At 46.4% G+C, this 26,066-nt stretch overlaps 1 protein-coding gene across 4 annotated transcripts in view; it reads right to left on the reverse strand.

Annotated features, from left to right (window-relative positions):
• LOC133443715 (transcription factor Sox-6-like) overlaps window positions 1-26,066 on the reverse strand; it is a 136,533-nt gene that overhangs the window by 6,823 nt on the left and 103,644 nt on the right. For all 4 annotated transcript variants that reach the window (XM_061720889.1, XM_061720891.1, XM_061720890.1 and 1 more), the window contains 4 exons: window positions 24,948-25,128; window positions 20,340-20,548; window positions 8,163-8,271; window positions 4,728-4,901 (listed from right to left, as the gene is read on the reverse strand). In XM_061720889.1, the coding sequence (XP_061576873.1) occupies window positions 4,728-4,901; window positions 8,163-8,271; window positions 20,340-20,548; window positions 24,948-25,128 (673 nt within the window). The remainder of the gene's footprint in view (window positions 1-4,727; window positions 4,902-8,162; window positions 8,272-20,339; window positions 20,549-24,947; window positions 25,129-26,066) is intronic.

Genomic DNA, 26,066 nt, shown 5'->3' on the forward strand with positions numbered 1-26,066 from the left:
ACCCAACCAACTAGGCGACCCGACTAACTAGGCGACCCAACCAACTAGGCGACCAAACCAACTAGGCGACCCAACCAACTAGGCGACCCAACCAACTAGGCGACCCGACTAACTAGGCGACCAAACCAACTAGGCGACCCAACCAACTAGGCGACCCAACCAACTAGGCGACCCAACCAACTAGGCGACCCGACTAACTAGGTGACCCGACCAACTAGGCGACCAAACCAACTAGGCGATCCAACCAACTAGGCGACCCGACTATCTAGGCGACCCGACCAACTAGGCGACCCGACCAACTAGGCGACCCGACCAACTAGGCGACCAAACCAACTAGGCGACCCGACTATCTAGGCGATCCAACCAACTAGGCGACCCAACCAACTAGGCGACCAGACCAACTAGGCGACCCGACTAACTAGGCGAGCCAACCAACTAGGCGACCCGACCAACTAGGCGACCCAACCAACTAGGCGACCCAACCAACTAGGCGACCAAACCAACTAAGCGATCCAACCAACTAGGCGACCCAACCAACTAGGCGACCCAACCAACGGGGCGACTCGACCAACTAGGCGACCCAACCAACTAGGCGACCCAACCAACTAGGCGACCCAACCAACTAGGCGACCCGACTAACTAGGCGACCCAACCAACTAGGCGACCAAACCAACTAGGCGACCCAACGAACTAGGCGACCCAACCAACTAGGCGATCCAACCAACTAGGCGACCCAACCAACTAGGCGACCCAACCAACTAGGCGACCCGACTAACTAGGCGACCAAACCAACTAGGCGATCCCACCAACTAGGCGACCCAACCAACTAGGCGACCCAACCAACTAGGCAACCCGACTATCTAGGCGACCCAACCAACTAGGCGACCCGACTAACTAGGCGACCCGACCAACTAGGCGACCAAACCAACTAGGCGATCCAACCAACTAGGCGATCCAACCAACTAGGCGACCCGACTATCTAGGCGACCCGACTAACTAGGCGACCCGACCAACTAGGCGACCAAACCAACTAGGCGATCCAACCAACTAGGCGATCCAACCAACTAGGCGACCCAACCAACTAGGCGACCCAACCGACTAGGCGATCCAACCAACTAGGCGACCCAACCAACTAGGCGACCCAACCGACTAGGCGATCCAACCAACCAGGCGACCCAACCAACTAGGCGACCAGACCAACTAGGCGACCCGACTAACTAGGCGACCCAACCAACTAGGCGACCCAACCAACTAGGCGACCAGACCAACTAGGCGACCCGACTAACTAGGCGACCCAACCAACTAGGCGACCCGACCAACTAGGCGACCCAACCAACTAGGCGACCCAACCAACTAGGCAACCAAATCAACTAGGCGATCCAACCAACTAGGCGACCCGACTAACTAGGCGACCAAACCAACTAGGCGACCCAACCAACTAGGCGACCCAACCAACTAGGCGACCCGACTAACTAGGCGACCAAACCAACTAGGCGATCCAACCAACTAGGCGACCCAACCAACTAGGCGACCCGACCAACTAGGCGACCCGACTAACTAGGCGACCCAACCAACTAGGCGACCCAACCAACTAGGCGACCCGACCAACTAGGCGACCCGACTAACTATGCGACCCAACCAACTAGGCGACCCGACTATCTAGGCGACCCAACCAACTAGGCGACCCGACTAACTAGGCAACCCAACCAACTAGGCGACCCAACCAACTAGGCGACCCGACTAATTAGGCGACCCAACCAACTAGGCGACCCAACCAACTAGGCAACCCGACTAACTAGGCGACCCAACCAACTAGGCGACCCAACCAACTAGGCGACCCGACTAACTAGGCGACCCGACCAACAGGGGCGACCCAGTTGACTGGGCAATAACAAAGAGTCGGGAAATGAAAACCCCCATCACTGATTATCTGCAGCTTTGCTGGAGAACTTTAGAAATATTCCAAACATCTCTGGCGTCTTTAAGAAGATATTTCAGTCCGTTTAGTTCGTACAGTTGAGTTCAGGGTCATGAGAGATGAGAACACCTGGGACAACTGCTGTAATTATGCTACTTAGATTGAAGTGGATGTTTAAACAGAATAGCGTTTATAAATCTCTCCCAACGATCTTTGTTTCCTGTTTCGGTCGGTGGGACCGGAGCTGCAGGACCTCCGTGTTCTTAGGCCTCGGCGGGTCCTGAGTCCTGGTTCTGAGGCTTGTTTAGATGAGGAGGAGGAGGAGTGATGAAGAGCGTTTACTGTCTCCTGAACATCTGTTTACCTCCGTTTATCACAAACTCCTCTTTACTGTGACACAGGAAACACCAAGGAAGTTTTCTTAAGACCCCCCGCCCCCCCCGGTCCAGCTGTGTTATCGTGTCAGGGACATCAAGGTTTACAGACGTCTCTCATGTACACAACCAGGTTTGTCCTGGTCCTGCTGCGACTCCAGGAAGATGAGACCCACATCCGACCCTGGGAGACTTTCAGGAACCGTTACAACGCTTTGGTTGGACTTCTGGGGGTCTCCGAGGTCTCTAGAATATCCAGGTCTCTATGGTCTCTAGGTCTCCAGGGTCTCCACATCTTTAGGGCCTCCGGGGTCTCCAAGGTCTCTAGGGTCTTTAGAGTCTCCGGTTCTCTAGGGTCTCTAGGATCTCTAGAGTCTCCGGTTCTCTAGGGTCTCTAGGATCTCTAGAGTCTCCGGTTCTCTAGGGTCTCTAGAGTCTCCGGTTCTCTAGGGTCTCTAGGGTCTCTGGTTCTCTAGGGCCTCCAGGGTCTTTAGGGTCTCTAGAGTCTCCGGTTCTCTAGGGTCTCTAGGGTCTCTAGAGTCTCTGGTTCTCTAGGGTCTCTAGGGTCTCTGGTTTTCTAAGGTCTCTAGAGTCTCCGGTTCTCTAGGGTCTCTAGAGTCTCTGGTTCTCTAGGGCCTCCAGGGTCTTTAGGGTCTCTAGAGTCTCCGGTTCTCTAGGGTCTTTAGGGTCTCTAGGGTCTCTAGAGTCTCTGGTTATCTAGGTTCTCTAGGGTCTCTAGAGTCTCCGGTTCTCTAGGGTCTCTAGAGTCCCCGGTTCTCTAGGGTCTCTAGAGTCCCCGGTTCTCTAGGGTCTCTAGAGTCTTAGGTTCTCTAGGGTCTCTAGAGTCTCTAGAGTCTTAGGTTCTCTAGGGTCTCTAGAGTCTCCGGTACTCTAGGGTCTCTAGGGTCTCTAGAGTCTCCGGTTCTCTAGGGTATCTAAAGTTTTCGGTTCTCTAGGGTCTCAAGAGTCTCCGGTTCTCTAGGGTCTCTAGTGTCTCTGGTTCTCTAGGGTCTCTAGAGTTTCCGGTTCTCTAGGGTCTCTAGTGTCTCTGGTTCTCTAGGGTCTCTAGAGTTTCCGGTTCTCTAGGGTCTCTAGTGTCTCTGGTTCTCTAGGGTCTCTAGGGTCTCTAGGACCTCCAGGGTCTCCAGGTTTCCATGGTCTATAGGGTCTCTAGTCTCCAGTTCTCTAGGGTCTCTAGGGTCTCTAGGGTCTTTAGAGTCTCCGGTTCTCTAGGATCTCTAGAGTCTCCGGTTCTCTAGGGTCTCTAGTGTCTCTGGTTCTCTAGGGTCTCTAGGGTCTTCAGGTCTCTAGGGTCTTCAGGTCTCTACGGTCTCTAGGGTCTCCAGGGTCTCCAGGTTCTCCAGACCTGCAGGTCCTCTACAGACCACTAGGGTCCAGATCCAGACCTGCAGATCCTCTACAGACCACTAGGGTCCAGATCCAGACCCTAGCGGTCGGTAGAAGACAGCGTCCTGGAATCTGCTTCTTCTTCTCCCAGTTTTCAGCGAAGATATCGTATAAATGGTACGAGCATCAAACTACTCGGGGTTCCCGGTGCAACAAGACACAAGAACCCGGTTTGAGGTCGAATATCACGTGGCGCTTTAGACACAAAAACCCTCCGGAGAGGTTCTGACAGTTCTGCTCACAAACATTTGTGGTTCACCAGGACCGGTATTCTGTCGATCCATGCTACCCGTCCAGAACTGCTACTTTGTGGTTCTGTGCAGTCGATTTTCAAAGATTGCCACGCCCATAAGTTCTTGCATCCCTTCAGTCCATGCTGCTGTTAACGGTGAGTAACATCCTCAAAGGGAGCAGTATTTGATAGGATGTTACTGGACTATCAAATCATGCTACCCCTGAAATATTGATTTAAAATGGATAAATTGAGGTATAAGAATGCTGAGATTCATCCTGCAGTGGCAGTGAGGTGATTAGTATCTTACCTGAATGGATTAAGTGACGGGGGCATTATTTGATAGGACGTTACTGGACTATCAAATTATGCTACCCCTGAAATATTGATTTCAAATTGATAATATGGGATGTTGAGTATTTGATCCTCCAAAATACACTACCCATGACATGAATTGCATTACACTTTGTGAACATTATACGATAAAGAGAAAAAAAAACAAATTCTATTGCGCTTTGACCTTTATTTAACCAGGCAGGTCATTAAGAACATTCTTATTTACAATGACGGCCTGACAAGCGACAGGGACCACTTGGGGGGAAAAGGAAGTGGTTTAGGGAGTAAAACACAATAAAATTGTTGCTCTACAAAAGGTAGACACCGTTAGGTAGCATTTTTTGATAAGGTAGCAAAAATCGATAGACAGACGCTATTGGTTTATGCGGCGGTAGCTTTTTTCGACAAAGCAGCAGAAATGGACAGAACAGCTGCCCGCGCCCCCGCCCCCCATACTCACCCAGGATCTTGCTGATGTTGGAGTTGTGCATGTCCGGGAAGGTCTGCAGGATCTTCCTCCGCTCGTCTTTGGCCCAGACCATGAAGGCGTTCATGGGTCTCTTGATGTGCGGCTCGCTGCTGCTGCCGCGGCCGCGGGACTCCCGGAACACCCGCGCCTCCGCCATGCTGTTGCCTAGGAGACGGAGAGGGAGACGGGTCAGGGTCCAGGTCAGGGTCAGGTCCAGGAATATAACTACTTCCATAATGCTGGTACAATATATCAGGTGGTCTCAGGTTTGAATCACAGACTAACTCAACTCATCCCAATCTCCGTTCCATAAACACCTTATTATAGGAAAAAAACTTAAACTTGTGGGAACAAGTATGAGTGTTGTGTGTCGGGGAAACACAGATTCGGGAACGAGTTGAATGATGAGCCTTAAAAAGTCACAGTCCATCTCCATATTCCAACGCCACTTAAAGAAACAATTGTTAAGCTCATATATATAAATGTACACTTCGGGACCACAAAATGTTTCATGTTAAAGGAGCTTGAGGCAAGAATAAGAAATGAGACTCATAAGCCACGACGGCCGGCGGGGTTCCTGCAGCCAACAGCGAAGCCGGCACGGGAGAACGCGCATGTAGTTAGAGAAATAACAGGCAGAAAACAGGTGAATCGTTCAGTTGCGGCTACAAGCACCAAAATTGGAACACATACTCTTGCTCTTTTGATAAAACCATTGTGCCGAAAAAAACACACACAAAATCTCTAACAATACTAAAGTATACACTGCCATCCATTTTACCAATGTCAAACATAACAAAAAAAACTCAAGTTTTGCTTTTTCTGGGACTGATATATGGTACAAGGAGTCCAAATTTAGATTATACATAGTGAAAAGGTTATGATTTGACACCAAGTTCATTCCAATAGGACAACTCTATTGGATTTTATTGCAAAATGCAATATTACTGTATATTCGATGGCGGCCATCTTGAAAAAAGGCTGCCATGTTTTTTTTTTTCTGGCATAATGGTTTTATGAAAAGAGCAACCCCTAAGGAGTATGTGTGCCAATTTTGGTGCTTGTAGCCGCAACTGAACGATTATTCCTGTTATTTCTCTAACTAATGCAGCGTCATGTGACGTCACATCCGCAGGACAGCGCGGGAAATTCGGGCCCAGAATTGCAGCACATTTTGCAGCACACAGCCTGTTCAAGGCAACGGAGAGATACACTAGAGGGCTCATTCTTTTTGGTTTGGAACGCTTCATCTGACATTATTACTAGAAAACTTAAAACTTATACGAATTTTTTTTTTCATAAATCCTGCTTCAAGCTCCTTTAAGTGTTTGTAATGTTATATGTTGTAATGTAAGTGGTAGTCTAGTATAAAGTGCATGTTGTATTGTTAAGTGTGTATATAAGTGTAAGTGCATGTATGTATTCCTGTCTAATGTATTTATGTTCATTGGCTCCTACCATAAGCTTTTGATTCTCCAGGAGACCAATTCACATGTGTGTGTGTGTGTGAATAAATCAAAAATCTAATCAAATCAAATCAGGTTCCAGGACCGCTTCTGCAGGTCCAGGTCTGTCAAGGACCTTCCAGGTCCAGGACTCTGCACTAGGACCTGCAACTAAGACCTGGAACTAAGACCTGGAACTAGGACCTGGAACTAGAACCTGGAACTAAGACCTGGAACTAAGACCTGGAACTAAGACCTGGATCTAGGAGCTGGAACTAGGATGTGGACCCGGACCCGGGTCCTGCCAGGACGGGCCGTTGACCAAATCCAGGCCTGGTATGTCTCCTCTGGAAGGGGGCGGGGCCTGGTGTCCCAGACCCTGACAGGGGGCGGGGCCGGCCTCCCAGCATGCACTTCAGCGTGTCCCGGGGATGTTTACTGCCGCGGCGTCCAGCCGGAGCGGCACAATAAATATTTGTCCGACTTGTTTAGGAGGTGAATACCTGCAGGTGTTTACGCTCCGGCGCCGGCGGCCCGACGGGCCAGAAACGCTCTGAGACCAAACATGGAGACACTGACTGCGTTTCCATGCAGTCAATAACCCTTTTCTAACCAGAATATTAGCAATAACCCGGTTTTGCACGGCCATGTAAACACCAATAACCCCTTTGAATAACCGGGAAATGCTCCGGTTTTTAAAAACCCGAATATGACCCCTGGGTTACTCCTTTTCTAACCTGAATATTTGGTCATAGTCTAACGCAGGGGTGTCAAACTCATTTTGCTTGGCGGGTCGTATTTGACCAATTTTTTTCTTGTGGGCCGCACGCTCAAAATAACAAAAACTGAGTGGAAAATGTTTTCTCTAATTCTCTTTTTTACTATTGTTATCTAATCCAATATCAGTTTAGTTAATGTTAAAGGAAATATGCACTTTGTTTACACTCTAATTATGAAAAATATATTTCTTCAGTATCTTTTCTTGAAATTTCTCATTTTTTTTTCAAATTATGTAAGATATTTTTAATATCATTTTACAAAGATAAACAGAAACAAGTATGTTTTTTTTATTTCGCTTTTTTATAGGAAATTTAATTAAAAACAAAATCTTTCTTATTACATCATCTTTTTTAGCAGTGATATTTTTCCTGCGAAAATATATAATAGTAGTCAGTTAATAAAAATAAACGACCGTCTACAAAGAAATAAAATCGGCAAATGCATTCTAGAAAACTAAAAATTTTTTGAAAACTGCTCTATTTGTGGAATAACGATGGATTTGTAGAAGAAATATATTATCAGATATGATGTGATTCATGGCAATTATTTATGCCTTCCTTTTTAGTAAATTAACATTTCGTGTTTTTGCATTGGAAACTTCTTGCGGGCCACACATTTGACACCCCTGATCTAACGGGATTTCCCCATCACAAGGAACAGGAATTTGTTTTCTGCACATGCTCTTTTCGCAAGGAATGTTGGTCTTTTGAGTCCAGGAAGTTCTTATAAACATGGAGAAACACAAGACCAGGAGGAGACTAATCACTTCATAAATGTAATGAAGGATATGAACATTTCTGCATTTGTAGACGGTAGAAAGTACCGGGATAGTGAGATTTACAAGAAGGTGAGAGAAAAGTTGGGCGAAGCAGCATTTGTAGGAACGCCAGACCAGATAAAGCTCCGCTGGAAGACGCTGAAAAAGGCGACTTGTACCGGGCTGGTGATTATTCGCCGTGCTGCTGTTATTGTTGTTGTTTTGGATTTGGATACAGGAAGAAGAAGTGGAAATGACGCTAATTACGTCATGACGTTCTTCGTGCGTCGCTGGTTTGATCCAGATTTCCCAAATGATTAATTACCATGTATACAGGGATAACCCTGTTGGCTCACGCGTGGAAACAGATTATTCCCAATGTTTCAGTAACTGGAATATTAGCAATAACCCGAGTTTTGACTGCATGTAAACGTGGTCACTCACCGTCCAGGTCCTCGGGCCGGGTCAGGTCGATGACCCGGTGGACCATCTTCCCCGCGTCCTCCCCGAGCTTCCCCAGGTGCTGGCTCAGAGTCTCGTAGTGCAGACGCTCCTGAAACACAAGACACAACGTGAGAACGGATCATAGCTGGGAGGGAATATGTCAAAAATCATAAAGATTGTGCACTTGGCAACACGTTTTTGATATTTGGCATGGTGTTAGGTAGCCTACAGTATGGACATACGGTTTTCAAAAACCACCGCAAACAAATTGGGACAGCCCCTTAGTGGCCGGTTTGCAGAAAATTCAAAATGGCTCCCGTCGAAAAGACCAAAAGGTCTCAGCTTCTCTTAGTCCTAGATTGTTGTATATTGTCACTTTCTGTACTTTTTTGGTGCTAGGAATTCAATTCTGACCTGGAACTAGAACCTGGAACTTAGACCTGGAACTAGGACGTGGAACTAGAAGTTGCGTTCGAAATTCCATCCTTCCACCCTAATGAGTAGCAAAAACAGTATGAGATTTTTGTGTCCGAAACATTAGTACGTACTCAATAGTATGAACTATCCATACTCATTCCGGAGAAATGTATTAGTGTGGATTGATGGACACTAGCTAAGCATAATATAATATTATAATATTCGTATATAATAATATTATATAATGTCATCTTGTTTGGGCCAGGATAAACGGGAAATAGCGGAGCGGTGCTGCTACTACTGCTGTGACAGGAGTTGTTACCATGGTAACAACTCCCCCTCCCAACAGCATATTTACTCAAAAGTGTGCCAAACTTAAAGGGGACCTATTATGAAAAACATGTTTTTTCTTGCTTTAACATTTATAAAGTGGTCTCCCCTCAGCCTGCCAACTCAGAAGGAGGAAAGCAACCAGATTCTGCAGTGTCTGTACAGCCGCCCGGATGAGCCATCCAGTGTGATGTGGATCTACGAGCCGTTCAGATTCTGCTCCCGTCGTTACGTAACCAGTACTCGAGTTGAGGGGGGATGAGGGGGGATGGCATCCCCCCTGAAATAAAAACGGTCAAAATCACCCCCCTGTAAAACTGCCATCCCCCCTTCCCATCCCTTATGTCATTTCATCAATGAATGTGGTTTTACTGCTATTTCAACATTTAGAGTCATCACCAGAAAAATAACACCAGAAAAATAACTTATTTGACAATTTTCACCTGTTTCAAGTAAATTTTCACTTGAAATAAGTAGGAAAATCTGCCAGTGGGACAAGATTTATCTTCTCATTACAAGCAATAAAAATCTTGTTCCACTGGCAGATTTTTCTACTTATTTTAAGTGAAAATCTACTTGAAACAGGAGAGAATTGTTGTTTTTTTCCAGTGATGAGTCTTGTTTTAAGTGTAATGAGATTTTTTTTACTAAAATGAGACATTTTAACTAGAAATAAGACAAATATTCTTGTTAAGATTTAGAATTTTTGCAGTGATCCATTTTACTTATCCTGTGAAGGACAGAATCATATTGATAAGTTCAGAAAACTGTTTTTATTTTTGTGTTTTGATGTATTTGATGTAAGCCCAGTGGATATTTAAAGCTTACAGAAGGCTGCATTTAACTGCTGCTATGTCATTCCTGCAGTATTTCTGCAGGTGTTTTGGTCACTGCTATTATTTGTAATATATTATATATTTTTGTAATCAGCACAAATTATCTGTCCCCGTGTGATAAAATCCACCATCCCCCCTGATTTTTTTTTACAACTCGAGTACTGTACGTAACCAAAATGTGATTTACATTGTTTGGCCTCCGATGCGTGAAACCACGCACACAACTAACTCCACCGGCCGGAGCTTCCGCCATTTTTTCGTAGCGTTGTATCGTGTCATTCAGACAGCCAATCAGCACAGAGCGTCATTATCATAGCCCCGCCCACTCAGAATCCTGCATAGATAATGAGGTTAGAGAATGAGATGATAAAGACATGGCTCAGAGGCTGAATTTCTAATTTATTTAGCAAAAACAATCAAAAGCTTGTTTTTAAGACATTCAAGGCCTGTTTAAAATAGGGATTAGATGCCATAATAGGTCCCCTTTAAGTATACTTTTTGAGTATACTGTTTAGTATGGCATTTCGGACGCACCGTAGGACCTGGAACTAAGATCTAGAACAGGGGTCGGCAACCCAAAATGTTGAAAGAGCCATATTGGACCAAAGACACAAAAAACAAATATGTCTGGAGCTGCAAAAAATGAAAAGTCTTGTATAAGCCTTAGAATGAAGGCAACACATGATGCATGTTTCTACAGTATATTAGTTATAACTGGGGGGAGAAATTTTAAGAAAAAGTCGAAATGTCGAGAAAAAAGTTGAAATTTCAAGATTAATGTTGAAATACAATCTTGAGAAAAAAGTCGGAATTTTGAGAAAAAAAAATTGAATTAAGTCGAAATGTCGAGGAAAAAGTTGAAATTTTGAGAAAAAGTCGAAATGTCCAGAAAAAAGTCGAAATTTCAAGATTAATGTTGAAGTACAATCTTGAGAAAAAAGTCGACAGGTCCAGAAAAAAGTCGAAATGTTGAGAAAAAAAATTGGAATTAAGTCGAAATGTTGAGAAAAAAGTCGAAATGTCGAGAGAAAAGTCGAAATGTCGAGAAAAAAGTCGAAATGTCGAGAAAATATAAAAATGTCGAGATTAAAAAAGGAAAGGAAAAAGGAAGAAAAAAAGAGAAAAAAATAAGAAAAAAGAAAAAAAAGAAGATAAAAAAGAAAAAAAGAAGAAAAAAAGGAAAAAAAAGGTCAAACATTTTTGAAAAAGCTCCAGGAGCCACTAGGGCGGCGCTAAAGAGCCGCATGCGGCTCTAGAGCCGCGAGTTGCCGACCCCTGATCTAGAACAAGAGCTGGAACTAGGACCTTGAACCAGGACTTGGAACTAGGATCAGCGGTTGCTAGCTGGAAGTATCTGTTCATGAATAAAGGTCTCTTCCTCTGGTTCTGGTTCTGGTCCTGCCCCCCCCCCTCTCTTTCTTCTGGAGTTTTGGGTTCTGGTTTGTCGGCGGATGGTTCCCGGGTGAAGTCATGCCGCGGTAGCCGCTGGCAGCGCCGCTGGAACCGTGTGTGTTTATAGACGGGGATCCGGAGCGGGCCAATGTCAGCACCGCGGCAGGGCTGTAATCAGGCCGCCGCAGAACATGTGCCTGGGCCGGGCCGCGGTACCGCAGGGGGGGAGGGGGGGAGGCTGGAGAGAACAAAAGAGACGCAGGCAGGAGGGATGGAAAACCCATCCGAGGGGATTGGGTCGCGGGCCCTCAGAGGCCCGGCGGGGGCCCGGCGGGGGCCCGTCAGGGGCCCGGTCTGGGCCCCGGAGGGGGATCGGGTGTCAGGGAGGCGGTCCGAGGTTCTGAGGTGTGGGGGACGGTCCCGGAGGAGCCTCTCGGTTCTGGACGGAGGATCCAGACCTGGGGCCGGATTCACCCATATGTTCCTAAGTACGATCTTAAGAAATGTCTTCAGATCTAAAATTAAGAAGTTCATAAGAAAGTTCTTAAGTGAAATTCCTCAATATTTAAGTTTCTTAAGAAGAAACTTAAGAAGAAAGTTGAGAAAATACTTAGAACTTTTTTGGAGAATATGACTTCTTCTCTTTTTTCTTCTTAAGACTGAACTTAAGAAAAAAATGCCACTTAAGAAGATTTTCTTTCTTAAGAATGTTTTGTGAATCCTGCCCCTGGATCAGAACCTGCGGTCGGCTCCGTTCAGCTCCTGAAGAGTTCCTGCGGCCGACGCAGTTAAGGAGCTGTCGCTCCTTTGTTTGGTCGGGACCTAAATAGGTTCTGGCGGGTTTCAGGCTGGACCAGCGCCATCGAGCAAGGCTCGCTTCTCTCTCAGCTTCTTATTAAAGAGAGAGGAACTGGGGGAATCTGGGCCGGCGAGGCCCGGGTCTGGACCCCAGGACCGGGTCTGGACCCCAGGACCGGGTCTGGACCCCAGGACCGGGTCTGGACCCCAGGACCGGGTCTGGACCCCAGGACCGGGTCTGGACCCCAGGACCGGTTCTGGACCCCAGGACCGGATCAGATGAGACCGGGTCTCTGAGTGAAACGTTTACGTCTGAGTTTACGAGTCTCTTTCTGTTCCGCCCGGTCTCTCCTCGTCTTGGCGTCGAGGTCTTTCCAGCGTTGCCAGGGTAACGCTCCAAACTCATTACCTACGACTCCAGCTGATCTACGTCTGCTGGACCGGCCCGGTTCTGGCAGCCTCCAGCTGATCTACAATGGCTCATGTCTGCTGGACCGGCCCGGTTCTGGCAGCCTCTAGCTCATATAGCTGTCACTCATCTTCCATCTCAGCGGCTCCTCGCCGCTGTAGGCTCCAGACCCGGTCCAGGAGACCCTTAGCTGTCCACTTGCAGGTGCCAGGCCCGGCTTTGTGGGCCGGTACCACCCACTTTGTCACCGGTGGAGCCAGAACTATTGTTTGCCCGACCGATTCTGATCACCTCCAACCAGAACCGACCCGCTTCACAAACATAGAGCATTAGAGCATAGAGTATTTACAAGACCTGATAGTGCCTTATGTTCCTGGCAGAGCTCTCCGCTCCCAGAGTGCAGGTTTACTCGTAGTTCCTAGAGTATCTAAATGTAGATTTGGAGGGCGGGCGTTCTGCTATCAGGCGCCATTACTTTGGAACCAACTTCCAATCTGGGTTAAGGAGGCTGACACCACCTCCACCTTTAAAACTAAACTTAAAACCTTTCTGTTTAGTAAAGCCTATAGTTAGTGTTTAGTAAACCTCTAGCTGTACCTCTACCTCTACAACATGTGTTGTATTAGACGCTATATAAATAAAATTGAATTGAATTGAATTTATAGTGGATGGATGGATGGATGGATAATGGATGGATGGATGTTGGATGGATGGATGGATGGATGGATGGATAATGGATGGATGGATGTTGGATGGATGGATGGATAATGGATGGATGATGGATGGATGATGGATGTTGGATGGATGGATAATGGATGGATGGATGGATGGATGGATAATGGATGGATGGATGTTGGATGGATGGATGGATGGATGGATGGATAATGGATGGATGGATAATGGATGGATGATGGATGGATGATGGATGGATGATGGATGGATGGATGGATGGATGATGGATGGATGGATGTTGGTTGGATGGATGGATGGATGGATAATGGATGGATGAGTCACGCCGCCGGAGAGCTGACGACCATAGCGCTGGTTGCTAGGCAACGGGCAACAAACGGACAACAGCCTCGCTTCGTCTCCCGACCGGAAAACAATTAGTCCCAGAGTTTCCAAATTAGATGTTTTACAAGCCGGCAGCCGCCGTGGAGCCGGGAGCCACCCGCCCCGGTCCGGTCCGGTCCGGTTCCCACTGGAAGGAAAGTTCACAGCTTGAAGACGACAGAGGGAACACCGGGCCGGACTTGGACCAGGTTCCTCCAGAACCATGATCTGCTGCCGTTTGGGGTCATTTCCTGTCACATGACCCAGTGTCAGCCAATCAGCCCCCCCCCTGGGGGGGCGCCTGAGATCTCTGGGGGGGCGCGAAACTTTGTCTGCTTTGAGGATATGCAGTTGTAAAAATTATATTTGTGCATGTTAAATAAATTAAAAAAAATACACCTAATGGAATACTGTAATCCAAGTCTGTATAAACCCACGTAGTATTTTAAAATGTAAGTTATTTAGCAGGATAAAAACTTAATAACGTATTATTATATCATTATTCAACATTTAATCATACTACTACTCCGACAGGTTGTTAAAGGAAAAATGTTAATTAAAGCTGCAAGCAGCGATGAACGGGCCCTCGCACTCACGGCCACCGCCCCCCATAAGCATATCAGAAATGACACCACCCACGACTTCCTATGTCAAACCATTCAAAAGTTATAGCAGAAAAAAGGGACAACCAATCAGAAGAAGGGGCGAGGCTAATTCAGTCCAATAAAGGTCAAGGACTCAATACGTAGTCCGATGACACCACCCACAACTCTCTATGTCAAAACATTCAAATGTTATAGCAGGAAATAGGGACAACCAATCAGAAGAAGGGGCGGGGCTAATTAAGGTCAACAAAGCTTAAGAACTCATTACAGAGTCCCATGATACCACCCACGACTTCCTATGTCAAACCATTAAAAAGTTATAGCAGAAAAAAGGGACAACCAATCAGAAGAAGGGGCGGGGCTAATTCAGGCCAATGAAGGTCAAGGACTCCATAAAGAATATGATGACCCCACCCACGACTCCCTATGTCAAACCATTCCAAAGTTATAGCAGAAAATAGGGACAACCAATCAGAAGAAGGGGCGGGGCTAATTTTCACCAATTATGGTCAAGGACTCAATACCAAGTCCAATGACACCACTCACGACGCTTTATGTCAAACCATTCAAAGGTTATGGCAGAGAAAAGTATTCTAGGGGGCGCTGTTGAGCCGTTAAGCCACGCCCATTAATGCAAACCATGAAATATCAAATTTATCGCCAGGCCTGGCTTGCGTGCCAAATTTGGTGCCTTTTGGAGAACTATCAAATATGGACCAATCAGATGAAGGGGGGGCGCGCTTTTCGGCGTCTAGTGTCGCCACGGTAACACTTTTGAAAGAGAAAAGTAATGCGCGTAGTCGCAGGATGGAGACGCACATATTAGACAGGGTCAATTTTCACAAAATCAGAACCCCGAAGGCATTTTGTGAATATTTATAATATACAACATTTCTAGGGGTATTAAAGGGTGCTGAATCCAAATCTGCTGTATATGAAGCTCAAAAATGTCCCAAAATGCCTCAAAATTGAGAAATCCAACATGGCCGCCACTGCCAGGCTGAAATCTATTTTTCAGTATATCTTTTTGACTAAACAAGGTACAAACATGAATTAAAAGTGCTTTTGTAAGTTTTCCTACATGGGCAATTCGATGCCATATTCAGAATTGAGATATAATGTGAAGAAACTGCTTATATATTGCAAAAATAGTTGTTTTTAACTATGAATAATTACTCAATTATTATTATTATTATTAGGCTACTTTTACTTACTTTGTATTTTGTTTTGAGGTAAAATGTATCAAATGTGCTGGAATGGAACCTTTGCCATCCCCAATATCACCCCACCCCCCCAGCTAACAGGTAAAGTCATGTCCAGTGTATATTTTGATAATGTGACATGTTTTATGTAGTTTCAATAATTGCAGTATATATTTTTAGCATTTTTGATCACTAAAAGAAGCCTAACTAGCTAATGTTAGCCAGCTAGTTGCTGGGATTAGCTAACGTTAGTGGCTAGCTAACATTACTGGCTCCATGAGCTAGCTAAATAAATACTTATCGATGTCTTAGACTTTGCATTCGTATTCTAAGAAAACTCACTCTTTCTTGTAGGAATTAGTCAATTGGCGACAGAAACCATGGCTGAAGCAATAGATTATACCCAAGAAAGCTTAATGTCCTCGGACCCACAGTTATGCATCATTGTTCAGATGGCTGTGTGAAACAGTCTGCTGCTACAGTCCGCTCTGTGATTCCTCTTTGGTGCAGGTACTATATTGGTCATTGCCTTGGGGATATTGAGGGTTTCTGACTTGGAGTAAAGATCAATTCCTTCAAGGGGATCACCTTCAGGTGGACCACTTTGCCAGGCGGCCACTTGAGTGGCATGGAATGTCCCTTTTCCGTCCAGAGTGTATTCGTTGATGTCAACATTGTCCGCTGAGAAATTAAAAAAGCGACCCTTTATCAAATTTTGTGGAACAACGGCACCATCATCACCCAGGATTTCCAAGGTCATCTTAGCCAGTGCAGTGTCAAGTTTGATTACCTCACGGTAACTCATAACATGACCTGCCTGGTGAAACATGTTCACCAACTCCTTCCAACGTGTAGCTTGATGAAGGGTACTAGCCAGTCCTATGTGCTTCGGAGTGAGGAACTTGTCTCCACTAGCTGTGTACATAAGATCCTGTGCAATGCTGAGGATCTTCGGCAGGAGGGTCCCCCCTTTTGATCCTGGTCCTGCTCAAGGTTTCTTCCCTCCTAAAGGGGAGTTTTTCTTGCCACTGTTTGGCTTAAGGTTTTTCTCCCACTATGGGAGTTTTTACCTGCCATTGTTTATATAATAATTGCTCGGGGTTTATGTTTATGTTTATGTTTATGTTCATGTTCTGGATCTCTGGAAAGCGTCTAGAGACAACATCTGTTGTATTAGACGCTATATAAATAAAATTGAATTGAATTGAATTAAGCTGTCGTTTGGCTGTGTTATTATCATAATCTTCAACGTCATCCCCCAGCAGGCGCTGACCACCTAGTAACAAGTTGAGGAACATGTACAGACTGTTGGGTATGCTGTCTATTGCTCTGTTTTCACTGATGTCTATCCCCTCTGGTTTTGGATGTGAGATCATATCTCTTCGGATCTGCAATGCCACATGGACCATGTTCAGGAACATATCTTGATCCTTATGTCCTCAAGACGATCAGCTATTAGTTCCTTGAAGGACTTTCTTTGGCTTAGAAATCTAGATGGTATATCTAATTGAGCCTCATTATCTAGTGTAGAGTACCTGTCCCACACATGTACAAGATCCAGAATATCCGCTTGCTTTGCTGATTGTTCAAATTCTTGGCAGATCCACTCTAATGGCATTTCCGTGCTCGGAAGTGACTCCATGCGTTTGGTCCTACGTTCAAACCTGTTTTTGCAAGTCATGTGATAACTTCCTTCTGCAGCTATAAGATCATTTACTCAAGCTAGTCGCACTCTTAAGAATGAATCACACGTTGCTGCTTGTAGGATTCTGCTGCTGACTTTCATTTCTTGTATGAGATGTAGTTTTTCTTTCTGATCTTGGTGGCAAAAGATACACTGCTTCCAATCTATTGGAGGTATTTTGCTCCGTAGACTAACATTTTGGGGTGGATGCAGACGAACTTTGTTTGGTATCTTTTTTCGATTCTGCCTTCAATTTCCTTTCTATTTCACGTTTATTCATGTATTTTGCTCGGCAGTTCCTATGCCATAAGAATTGCTGAGGCAACTCTCCTTGAAGTATCTCAGTAAGTCGATTGGTTGCATCTCGGAAATTGTCATGATGTAATTTCATCCGGAGTTGTCTTATAGTGTCAGCTGACTGGAGGCCATCCTTACTAATTGTCATGAGATTTTGCTTATTGTCTTCCTGGCATATGATGCATAACTGTGGGTCCAAGGACATTAAACTTTCTTGGGTATAATCTATTGCTTCAGCCACGGTTTCTGTCGCCGATTGACTAATTCAGACCTACAAGAAAGAGTGAGTTTTCTTAGAATACGAATGCAAAGTCTAAGACATCGATATGTATTTATTTAGCTAGCTCATGGAGCCAGTAATGTTAGCTAGCCACTAACGTTAGCTAATCCCAGCAACTAGCTGGCTAACATTAGCTAGTTAGGCTTCTTTTAGTGATCAAAAATGCTAAAAATATATACTGCAATTATTGAAACTACATAAAACATGTCACATTATCAAAATATACACTGGACATGACTTTACCTGTTAGCTGTCTCATGTTTCCGATCAGCCGTTCTGAGAAGTGTGAGAAAAGCTAAGCTTGGGGGGTGGGGTGATATTGGGGATGGCAAAGGTTCCATTCCAGCACATTTGATACATTTTACCTCAAAACAAAATACAAAGTAAGTAAAAGTAGCCTAATAATAATAATAATAATTGAGTAATTATTCATAGTTAAAAACAACTATTTTTGCAATATATAAGCAGTTTCTTCACATTACATCTCAATTCTGAATATGGCATCGAATTGCACATGTAGGAAAACTTACAAAAGCACTTTTAATTCATGTTTGTACCTTGTTTAGTCAAAAAGATATACTGAAAAATAGATTTCAGCCTGGCAGTGGCGGCCATGTTGGATTTCTCAATTTTGAAGCATTTTGGGACATTTTTGAGCTTCATATACAGCAGATTTGGATTCAGCACCCTTTAATACCCCTAGAAATGTTGTATATTATAAATATTCACAAAATGCCTTCAGCACTTTAAATAAGCACATTTTCAGAAATTCTGCCTAGACTATATTGATGTATAACACATCTTGGTTCACAATACGGTTCGGGCCGTATTAATTCTCGAAGGAATGGCATATATTGCTCCAAAATTACGCGATTAATTCAGAATGTTCAAAATGGCCGACTTCCTGTTCAGTTTCGGCCATTGCGCCAAGAGACTTTTCTTTAAGTTGAGACATGATACAGGTGTGTACAAATTTTCGTTCATGTACGTCAAAGCGTATTATGGGGCTTGAGGCGCAAAGTTTTTTCTGTCTGAACCAATCAGATGAAGGGTGGGCACGCTTTTTGGCGTCTAGCGTCGTCACGGTAACGCTTTTGAAAGAGAAAAGTAATGCGTGGTGTCGGAGGATGGAGACGCACATTTTGATGTATAACACACCTGGGTGCACGTTACGGTTCGGGCCGTATTAACTGCCGAAGGAATGGCATAAATTTCGCCAAAATGACACGATTAATTCAAAATGGCCGACATCCTGTTCGGTTTCGGACATGACGCCAAGAGACTTTTCTTTAAGTTGCGCCATGATACAGGTGTGTACCGATTTTCGTGCATGTACGTCAAACCGTATCGTGGGGCTTGAGGCACAAAGTTTTCCGGGGGGCGCTGTTGAGCCATTTTGTCACGCCCATTAATCCAAACCATTAAATATCAAATTTTTCGCTAGGCCTGGCTTGCATGCAAAATTTGGTGACTTTTTGGGCACGTTTAGGGGGGCAAAAAGGCCCTCCTTTCGTCAGAAAAATAATAACGCGAAGAATTCCTACAGATACAATAGGGCCTTCGCACTGAAGGTGCTCGGGCCCTAAAAATGTTTGCGCTGATATTAAAAGAAACATTTTTCAGAAATTATTTTATGTCCTTGCAATTATTTTCTATACTTAGGGGGTTCATTTATATTAAATAGATAAAAATATGTTTGTGTTTATCTGAGGTTTGTTTATTTGCCATCAGACGATTTATTTTGTTTATCTCCAAACTTTGAGCTTCTGCTGGACCTGCAGCAGCTTCACATTAAATCTTTATAAACATTTGATCAGCGTTCGCTGCAACGTGATTTATATTTATGAGTTTTCTGTTGTAAAGACTTCTAAAATCAGAAACATCGACTCGGGACGAGGAAGAGACGCGTTGCCAGATCTGGGATGTTTTCCTCCTGGAACTCCAGTCCTGACCCAGTTGGGGGGTTCAAAGGCCCCGCCCCCTAAAATATTCATGAGACCCCACCCCCCCCGCCCCGTCATCCACAGCGAGGAGCGGCGGGGTCATGTGACCCGTTTTTATGCCTGTGATTGGCTGATCAGACTGATTGAGGATGTTTTAAGTTTCCTGGTGGAGGAAGATCTCTGCATGAAAGCGACTCCTGCAGCTCACGGGGGTGAAGGGGGGGGGGGGGGGGGGGGGGGGTGGATGGATGGATAGATGGATGGATGGATGATGGATGGATGGATGGATGATGGATGGATGATGGGTGGATGATGGATGGATGGATGATGGATGGATGATGGATGGATGGATGGATGGATGTTTTAATGATGGATGGATGATAGATGGATGGGTGGATGGATGGATGGATGGATGGATGGATGGATGGATGGATGTTTTAATGATGGATGGATGATAGATGGATGGGTGGATGGATGGATGGATGGATGGGTGGATGGATGGATGGATGGATGGATGGATGGATGGATGGATGGATGGATGGATGAGGATGGATGATAGATGGATGGATGATGGATGATGGATGATGGATGGATGGATGGATGGATGGATGGATGGATGGATGGATGGATGGATGGATCCACGACCTCCAGAACCTCAGAAACCAGTTCTGGTCTCCATGGTTACCGTACGGGGAAGCCTTGATGGACGACCTCAGATAAATATACATTAATGAGTAGGATCAGGGTTCTGCAGCCCCCACCATGACGCTGCCACCGCCGTGCCCCACAGGCAGGAGGCTGCTCTGGGCTTCAGGCAGCTTTGTCTCGTCAAACAATAACAGAAACTCTGGCTGTCGGACAACAGAATAGCCTGTTCTGACCTTGTTTCCAGACCGTTAAACCAGTCCCCCCAGTTCCCCCGAGGACGTACCTTGTTGCCGTTGTTGAGGCTCATGCCGCTGAGGGCGGCCAGCTTGGCCTCCAGGCTCTGCTGCCCCCCCTGGTGCTGGTGCGCCCCCTGCTGGTGCAGCTGCTGCTCCCGCTGCATCTGCTCCCGCAGGCTCCGGGCCTCCTGGATGGCCTTCAGAACCGCGTCCTGGTCCCCGAACAGAGCCGTGGAGTTCAGGCTGGACAGGATGTCTGGGGGGAAGAGAGGGGAGCTGAGCATCATGGGTAATGGTGACACCAGGTGGGTTCTGATGACCCGCGGAGGGGGGGGAGTAAGCCCCGCCCCTCCAATCACTGTTGCTGACTCAGACAACCAATCAGAGACATCTGATGGATGGATGGATGGATGGATGGATGGATGGATGGATGGATGGATGGATGGATGTTTTAATGATGGATTGTTGGATGATGGTTTGATGAAGGATGGATGGATGGATGTTTTAATGATGGATGGATGGATGATGGATAGATGTTTTAATGATGGATGATGGATGGATGGATGGATGTTTTAATGATGGATGGATGATGGATGGATGGAAGGATGGATGTTTTAATGATGGATGGATGATGGATGGATGGATGGATGGATGGATGGATGGATGGATGATGGATGGATGGATGGATGGATGGATGGATGGATGGATGGATGGATGGATGGATGGACCTACATGCCTTCCACTGAGGAAGCAGAGAGTGGGGACTCTGGGGCGTGCTCATCCATCACCCAAGCCGAGGTCACCGAGGTGGTTCATAAGCTCCTCAGTGGCACCGGGGGTGGATGAGATTCGCCCTGAGTACCTCAAGTCTCTGGATGTCGTAGGGCTGTCTTGGTTGAAACGCCTCTGCGACATCGCATGGAGGAAGGGAACAGTACCGCTGGGGTGGCAAACCGGGGTGGTGGTCCCTCTTTTTAAAAGGGGGGACCGGAGAGTGTGTTCCAACTACAGGGGGATCACACTTCTCAGCCTCCCGGGGAAAGTCTACGCCAGGGTACTGGAGAGGAGATTACGGCCGATAGTCGAACCTCGGATTCCGGAGGAACAATGCGGTTTTCGTCCCGGTCGTGGAACACTGGACCAGCTCTATACCCTCCGCAGGGTGCTCGAGGGTTCATGGGAATTTGCCCAACCAGTCTACATGTGTTTTGTGGATCTGGAGAAGGCATTTGACCGTGTCCCTCGTGCCATTCTGTGGGGGGTGCTGAGTGAGTATGGAGTCCGGGGGCCTCTACTAAGGGCTGTCCGGTCTCTGTATGATCGAAGCAGGAGTCTGGTTCGCATTGCCGGCAGTAAGTCAGACTTGTTCCCGGTGCATGTTGGACTCCGGCAGGGCTGCCCTTTGTCACCGGTCCTGTTCATAATTTTTATGGACAGGATTTCTAGGCGCAGCCAGGGGCCGGAGGGGATCCGGTTTGGGAACCTCAGGATTTCATCTCTGCTTTTTGCAGATGATGTTGTCCTGTTGGCTTCATCAGACCGGGACCTCCAGCATGTGCTGGGGCGGTTTGCGGCCCGAGTGCGATGCGGCAGGGATGAGAATCAGCACCTCCAAATCGGAGGCCATGGTTCTCCATCGGATAAGGGTGGCGTGCCTTCTCCGGGTGGGTGGAGAAGTCCTGCCTCAGGTGGAGGAGTTCAAGTATCTCGGGATCTTGTTCACGAGTGAGGGAACGATGGAGCGGGAGATTGACAGACGGATCGGTGCAGCGTCGATGTACTGGACCGTCGTGGTGAAGAAGGAGCTGAGTCAAAAGGCGAAGCTCTCAATTTACCGGTCAATCTACGCCCCTACCCTCACCTATGGTCATGAACTCTGGGTAGTGACCGAAAGGACAAGATCGCGGATACAAGCGGCCGAGATGAGTTTCCTCCGCAGGGTGGCTGGACGCTCCCTTAGAGATGAGTTTCCTCCGCAGGGAGGCTGGACGCTCCCTTAGAGATGAGTTTCCTCCGCAGGGCGGCTGGACGCTCCCTTAGAGATGAGTTTCCTCCGCAGGGCGGCTGGACGCTCCCTTAGAGATAGGGTGAGGAGTTCGGTCACCCGGGAGGAGCTCGGAGTCGAGCCGCTGCTCCTTCACATTGAGAGGAGTCAGCTGAGGTGGCTTGGGCATCTGTACCGGATGCCTCCTGGACGCCTCCCTAGGGAGGTGTTCCAGGCATGTCCCTCATCCCTAGGGAGGTGTTCCAGGCATGTCCCTCCTCCCTAGGGAGGTGTTCCAGGCATGTCCCTCCTCCCTAGGGAGATGTTCCAGGCATGTCCCTCCTCCCTAGGGAGGTGTTCCAGGCATGTCCCTCCTCCCTAGGGAGGTGTTCCAGGCATGTCCTTCCTCCCTAGGGAGGTGTTCCAGGCATGTCCCTCCTCCCTAGGGAGGTGTTCCAGGCATGTCCCTCCTCCCTAGGGAGGTGTTCCAGGCATGTCCCACCGGGAGGAGACCCCGGGGAAGAGAGACTATGTCTCTCGGCTGGCCTGGGAACGCCTCGGACTCCCCTGGAAGAGATGGAGGAAGTGTCTGGGGTGAAGGAAGTCTGGGCATCTCTGCTGAGGCTGCTGCCCCCGCGACCCGGGAACGGATAAAGCGGAAGAAGATGAGATGAGATGAGTGAGTGGATGATGGATGGATGGATGGATGATGGATGGATGGAAGGATGGATGTTAAATTAAGTACATATAAATATCAGGAAACTGGATTCGTGTCCAAATATTAATGTCCATGGACCACTGGTTCTTGGGGTAACTGTACGGGTCACTGTCAAGTCCAACTGCCTTTAATTTAAGCTGATAATCGGCTGTTATCCCGTCTTCTCCACTAGTTGCAGACATGTTTGCTGATGTTTTGCCACTCAGTGCAGTAAGGGGGCTGGTCCAGTGGGGAAGTGACGTCAATACAAACCCTCTATACATTTTCCTTTTACAGCAAACGAGCGAGAGAACGAAACCTCAGCAGCTCATTTGTGGAAACGCCGGCTTCCTCCACCAACAACTTTTTATGGGTGAAGTTGACTCCATAAACGCCGCGGTGCTCCGGCGGCATTGAGGCCCAGCGGCGGCGTTGAGCCAGAACCAGAACCAGAAACAGAACGCGGCTCGGTTCTGTCCCAACGATCCCAAAGACGACGTCTCCAGGCTCGTATTGGATCCACATGTTGTTGTTGATCGGCGGCGTGACGCACCCTCCCTCCCTCCCTCCCTCCCGCTCGTGTGCCAAACTTCACACTTCTTCTTCTTCTTCTGTTTTTTATTTGTTTTGAGGAGAAAATAAAAGGAAGCCGAGTTTCCGAGGGTTAATTAGACGCGGGGGAAGCGCTGCGCCTGGGTGGCCGATGTGCGGGGCAGGAATAACTCCGGGGACGTAATGAGAGGCTGCCATTGGTCGTAATGACAGATAGCGGCGAGGGAGAGGGGGGGGGGTTGGCGAGGGGGCGGGGCTTGGAAAGGTCTTAAAAAGCCACCAGCGTGTGCTGGTTGCTGGTTTCACTGCTTCCGCCTCCGGGGGCTTCGGAGGGTAAATACAGGCTCCGGCCCGTAAACCCCCCCGGTGGCTCAGACGGACGCCGCGCCGCTCAGCTGGGCGGCGGTGAGGCGGGGGGGGGGGTTGTTTTCCGTCTGGAGGGACTGTTGCACCTCAGGTTGTTTTGTTTACACCAGACATATATACGTAGACGCCGCATCGAGTGTTCGTGCCCGCTGCTGCGATACGTCAACGTCACCGCCATATTGGATGTTCAAGACTGCACTGGAAACTAATACAAGTAAATGGACTTATTTTCATAAAGCGCCTTTCTACAAAGAAATGTACGTTTTACGTCTCATTTATTCATTCACACACGCACTAATATACTTGGGAAACAGTTAGGCACCAAATATAATATATTTAATTTTGTCAGATGGCAAAAATAAGAACTTTATTGATCCCACATAGGAGTAATTCATGTTTTATCAGCTGTAGAGAACAAGGTAGTGCCGAAAAACAATATATATCCCCCCTCACAAAAATAAGAAAAATAAAGAGACATATTTTCTCATCAACAAAGCATATTTTACATAAACACATTTAAAATTTTTCAAGTAACAAAATAACATTTGACCATTTTTCAGATTTTTTCAGTTAATTTATTGTCGGAAAAATGGTTCAAATATGTTATTTTGTTATTTGAAATTTTTTTTATTTGTTTTGTTGATGAGAAAATATGTTTCTCTATTTTTCTTATTTTTGTGAGGGGGGATATATATTGTTTTTCGGCACTACCTTGTTCTCTATAGCTGATATAACATGAATTACTCCTATGTGGGATCAATAAAGTTCTTATTTTTGCCATCTGAGAAAATTAAATACATTATATTTGGTGCCTAACTGTTTCCCAAGTATATTAGTGCGTGTGTGAATGAATAAATGAGACGTAAAACGTAAATTTCTTTGTAGAAAGGCGCTTTATGAAAATTAGACCATTTACTTGTATTAGTTTACAGCGCAGTCTTGAACATCCAATATGGCGGCAACGTTGATGTACAGCTCAGCGCTCGATGGGGCGTCTACGTTTATATGTTTATGGTTTAGACATACAGTATATACGGAGCGGCGTGCGGCACCTACCCAGCGAGGCGCTCCGGCCCAGCCCCGTCACCGGGCTGGGCACGCGGCCCTTGGCCCCGCCCAGCGGGCCGCTCTTGGAGAACAACATCTGGGTCATCTGGGTCGGGGAGGCCGGCGGGCGGTGCGGGTCGGCCGTCTTGGGTCGGGCCGAGAGGTTCAGGGGCTGCGTGGATCCTTCCTCCTGCGGGCAGAAACACGGGTTCATCATCATGAAGCAGAAACACACAGATGCATTATGGGACGGTTTCCCCCCGAATAAAAATATACACTTTTCAGATTCAGTAGCTGCTTCCGAAATTCCATACTTCCATCCTAATGAGTAGCAAAACCGGTATGTGAGATTTTTTAGTGCGTCTGAAACATTAGTACGTACTTAATAGTATGCGTTATCCATACTCATTCCGAAGAAATTTATCAGAATGGATTGATGGACACTAGCTGAGCAGAAACTTCCCACAATGCAATGCAGCAGTGTTTGGTTGCTAAGTGCTGCGCAGATACTTAGCAACCAAAAGAAATGGAGGATAACGTTAGCGGTACCAAGCAAAGCTGCAGCAGCACCACTACCATCACGCTACGATAACATAATTACTTTATGGTACTTTATCGCATTACTTACGATTAATTAATTACAGAAAAATAACGCCACAAAAAAGAATAACGCATTTAATCGCAATTTACTTTGCACTCCAAACAGTGCGGAACGTTTCTCATTGCACGAGTTCCCGGTATAAGTTCCCCGTAATACTGATGCATGGTACTCAACAGGATATTTTTATTTTACTAAACAAAAACAAATGTGTTTAAGACATAGACAGTTTAGAAAAATTCCTGAAAAAGCTTGAATATATTATATATTCACATTGCACTTTATGTTAATACTCAGTTATCAAAATAAACACAATTTTGTTGTTAAAGCTCAATTATCAGTCAATTCAAGGATTCAGTCATGTACCAAAATGCATTTAAATTGAAAAATGTTGCTTCTTGTGTCAAATATTGATTGATTGCTATTAATTAATTACAAAGCCTCTAATTAATTAGATTTTTTTTTTAATCGAGTCCCACCGGGACCCGGCCGGGCGCAGCCCGAAGGAGCGACGTGGGCCCGCCCTCCCG

Source organism: Cololabis saira, chromosome 5, assembly GCF_033807715.1.
Source record: "Cololabis saira isolate AMF1-May2022 chromosome 5, fColSai1.1, whole genome shotgun sequence".
Classification (NCBI taxonomy): domain Eukaryota; kingdom Metazoa; phylum Chordata; class Actinopteri; order Beloniformes; family Belonidae; genus Cololabis; species Cololabis saira.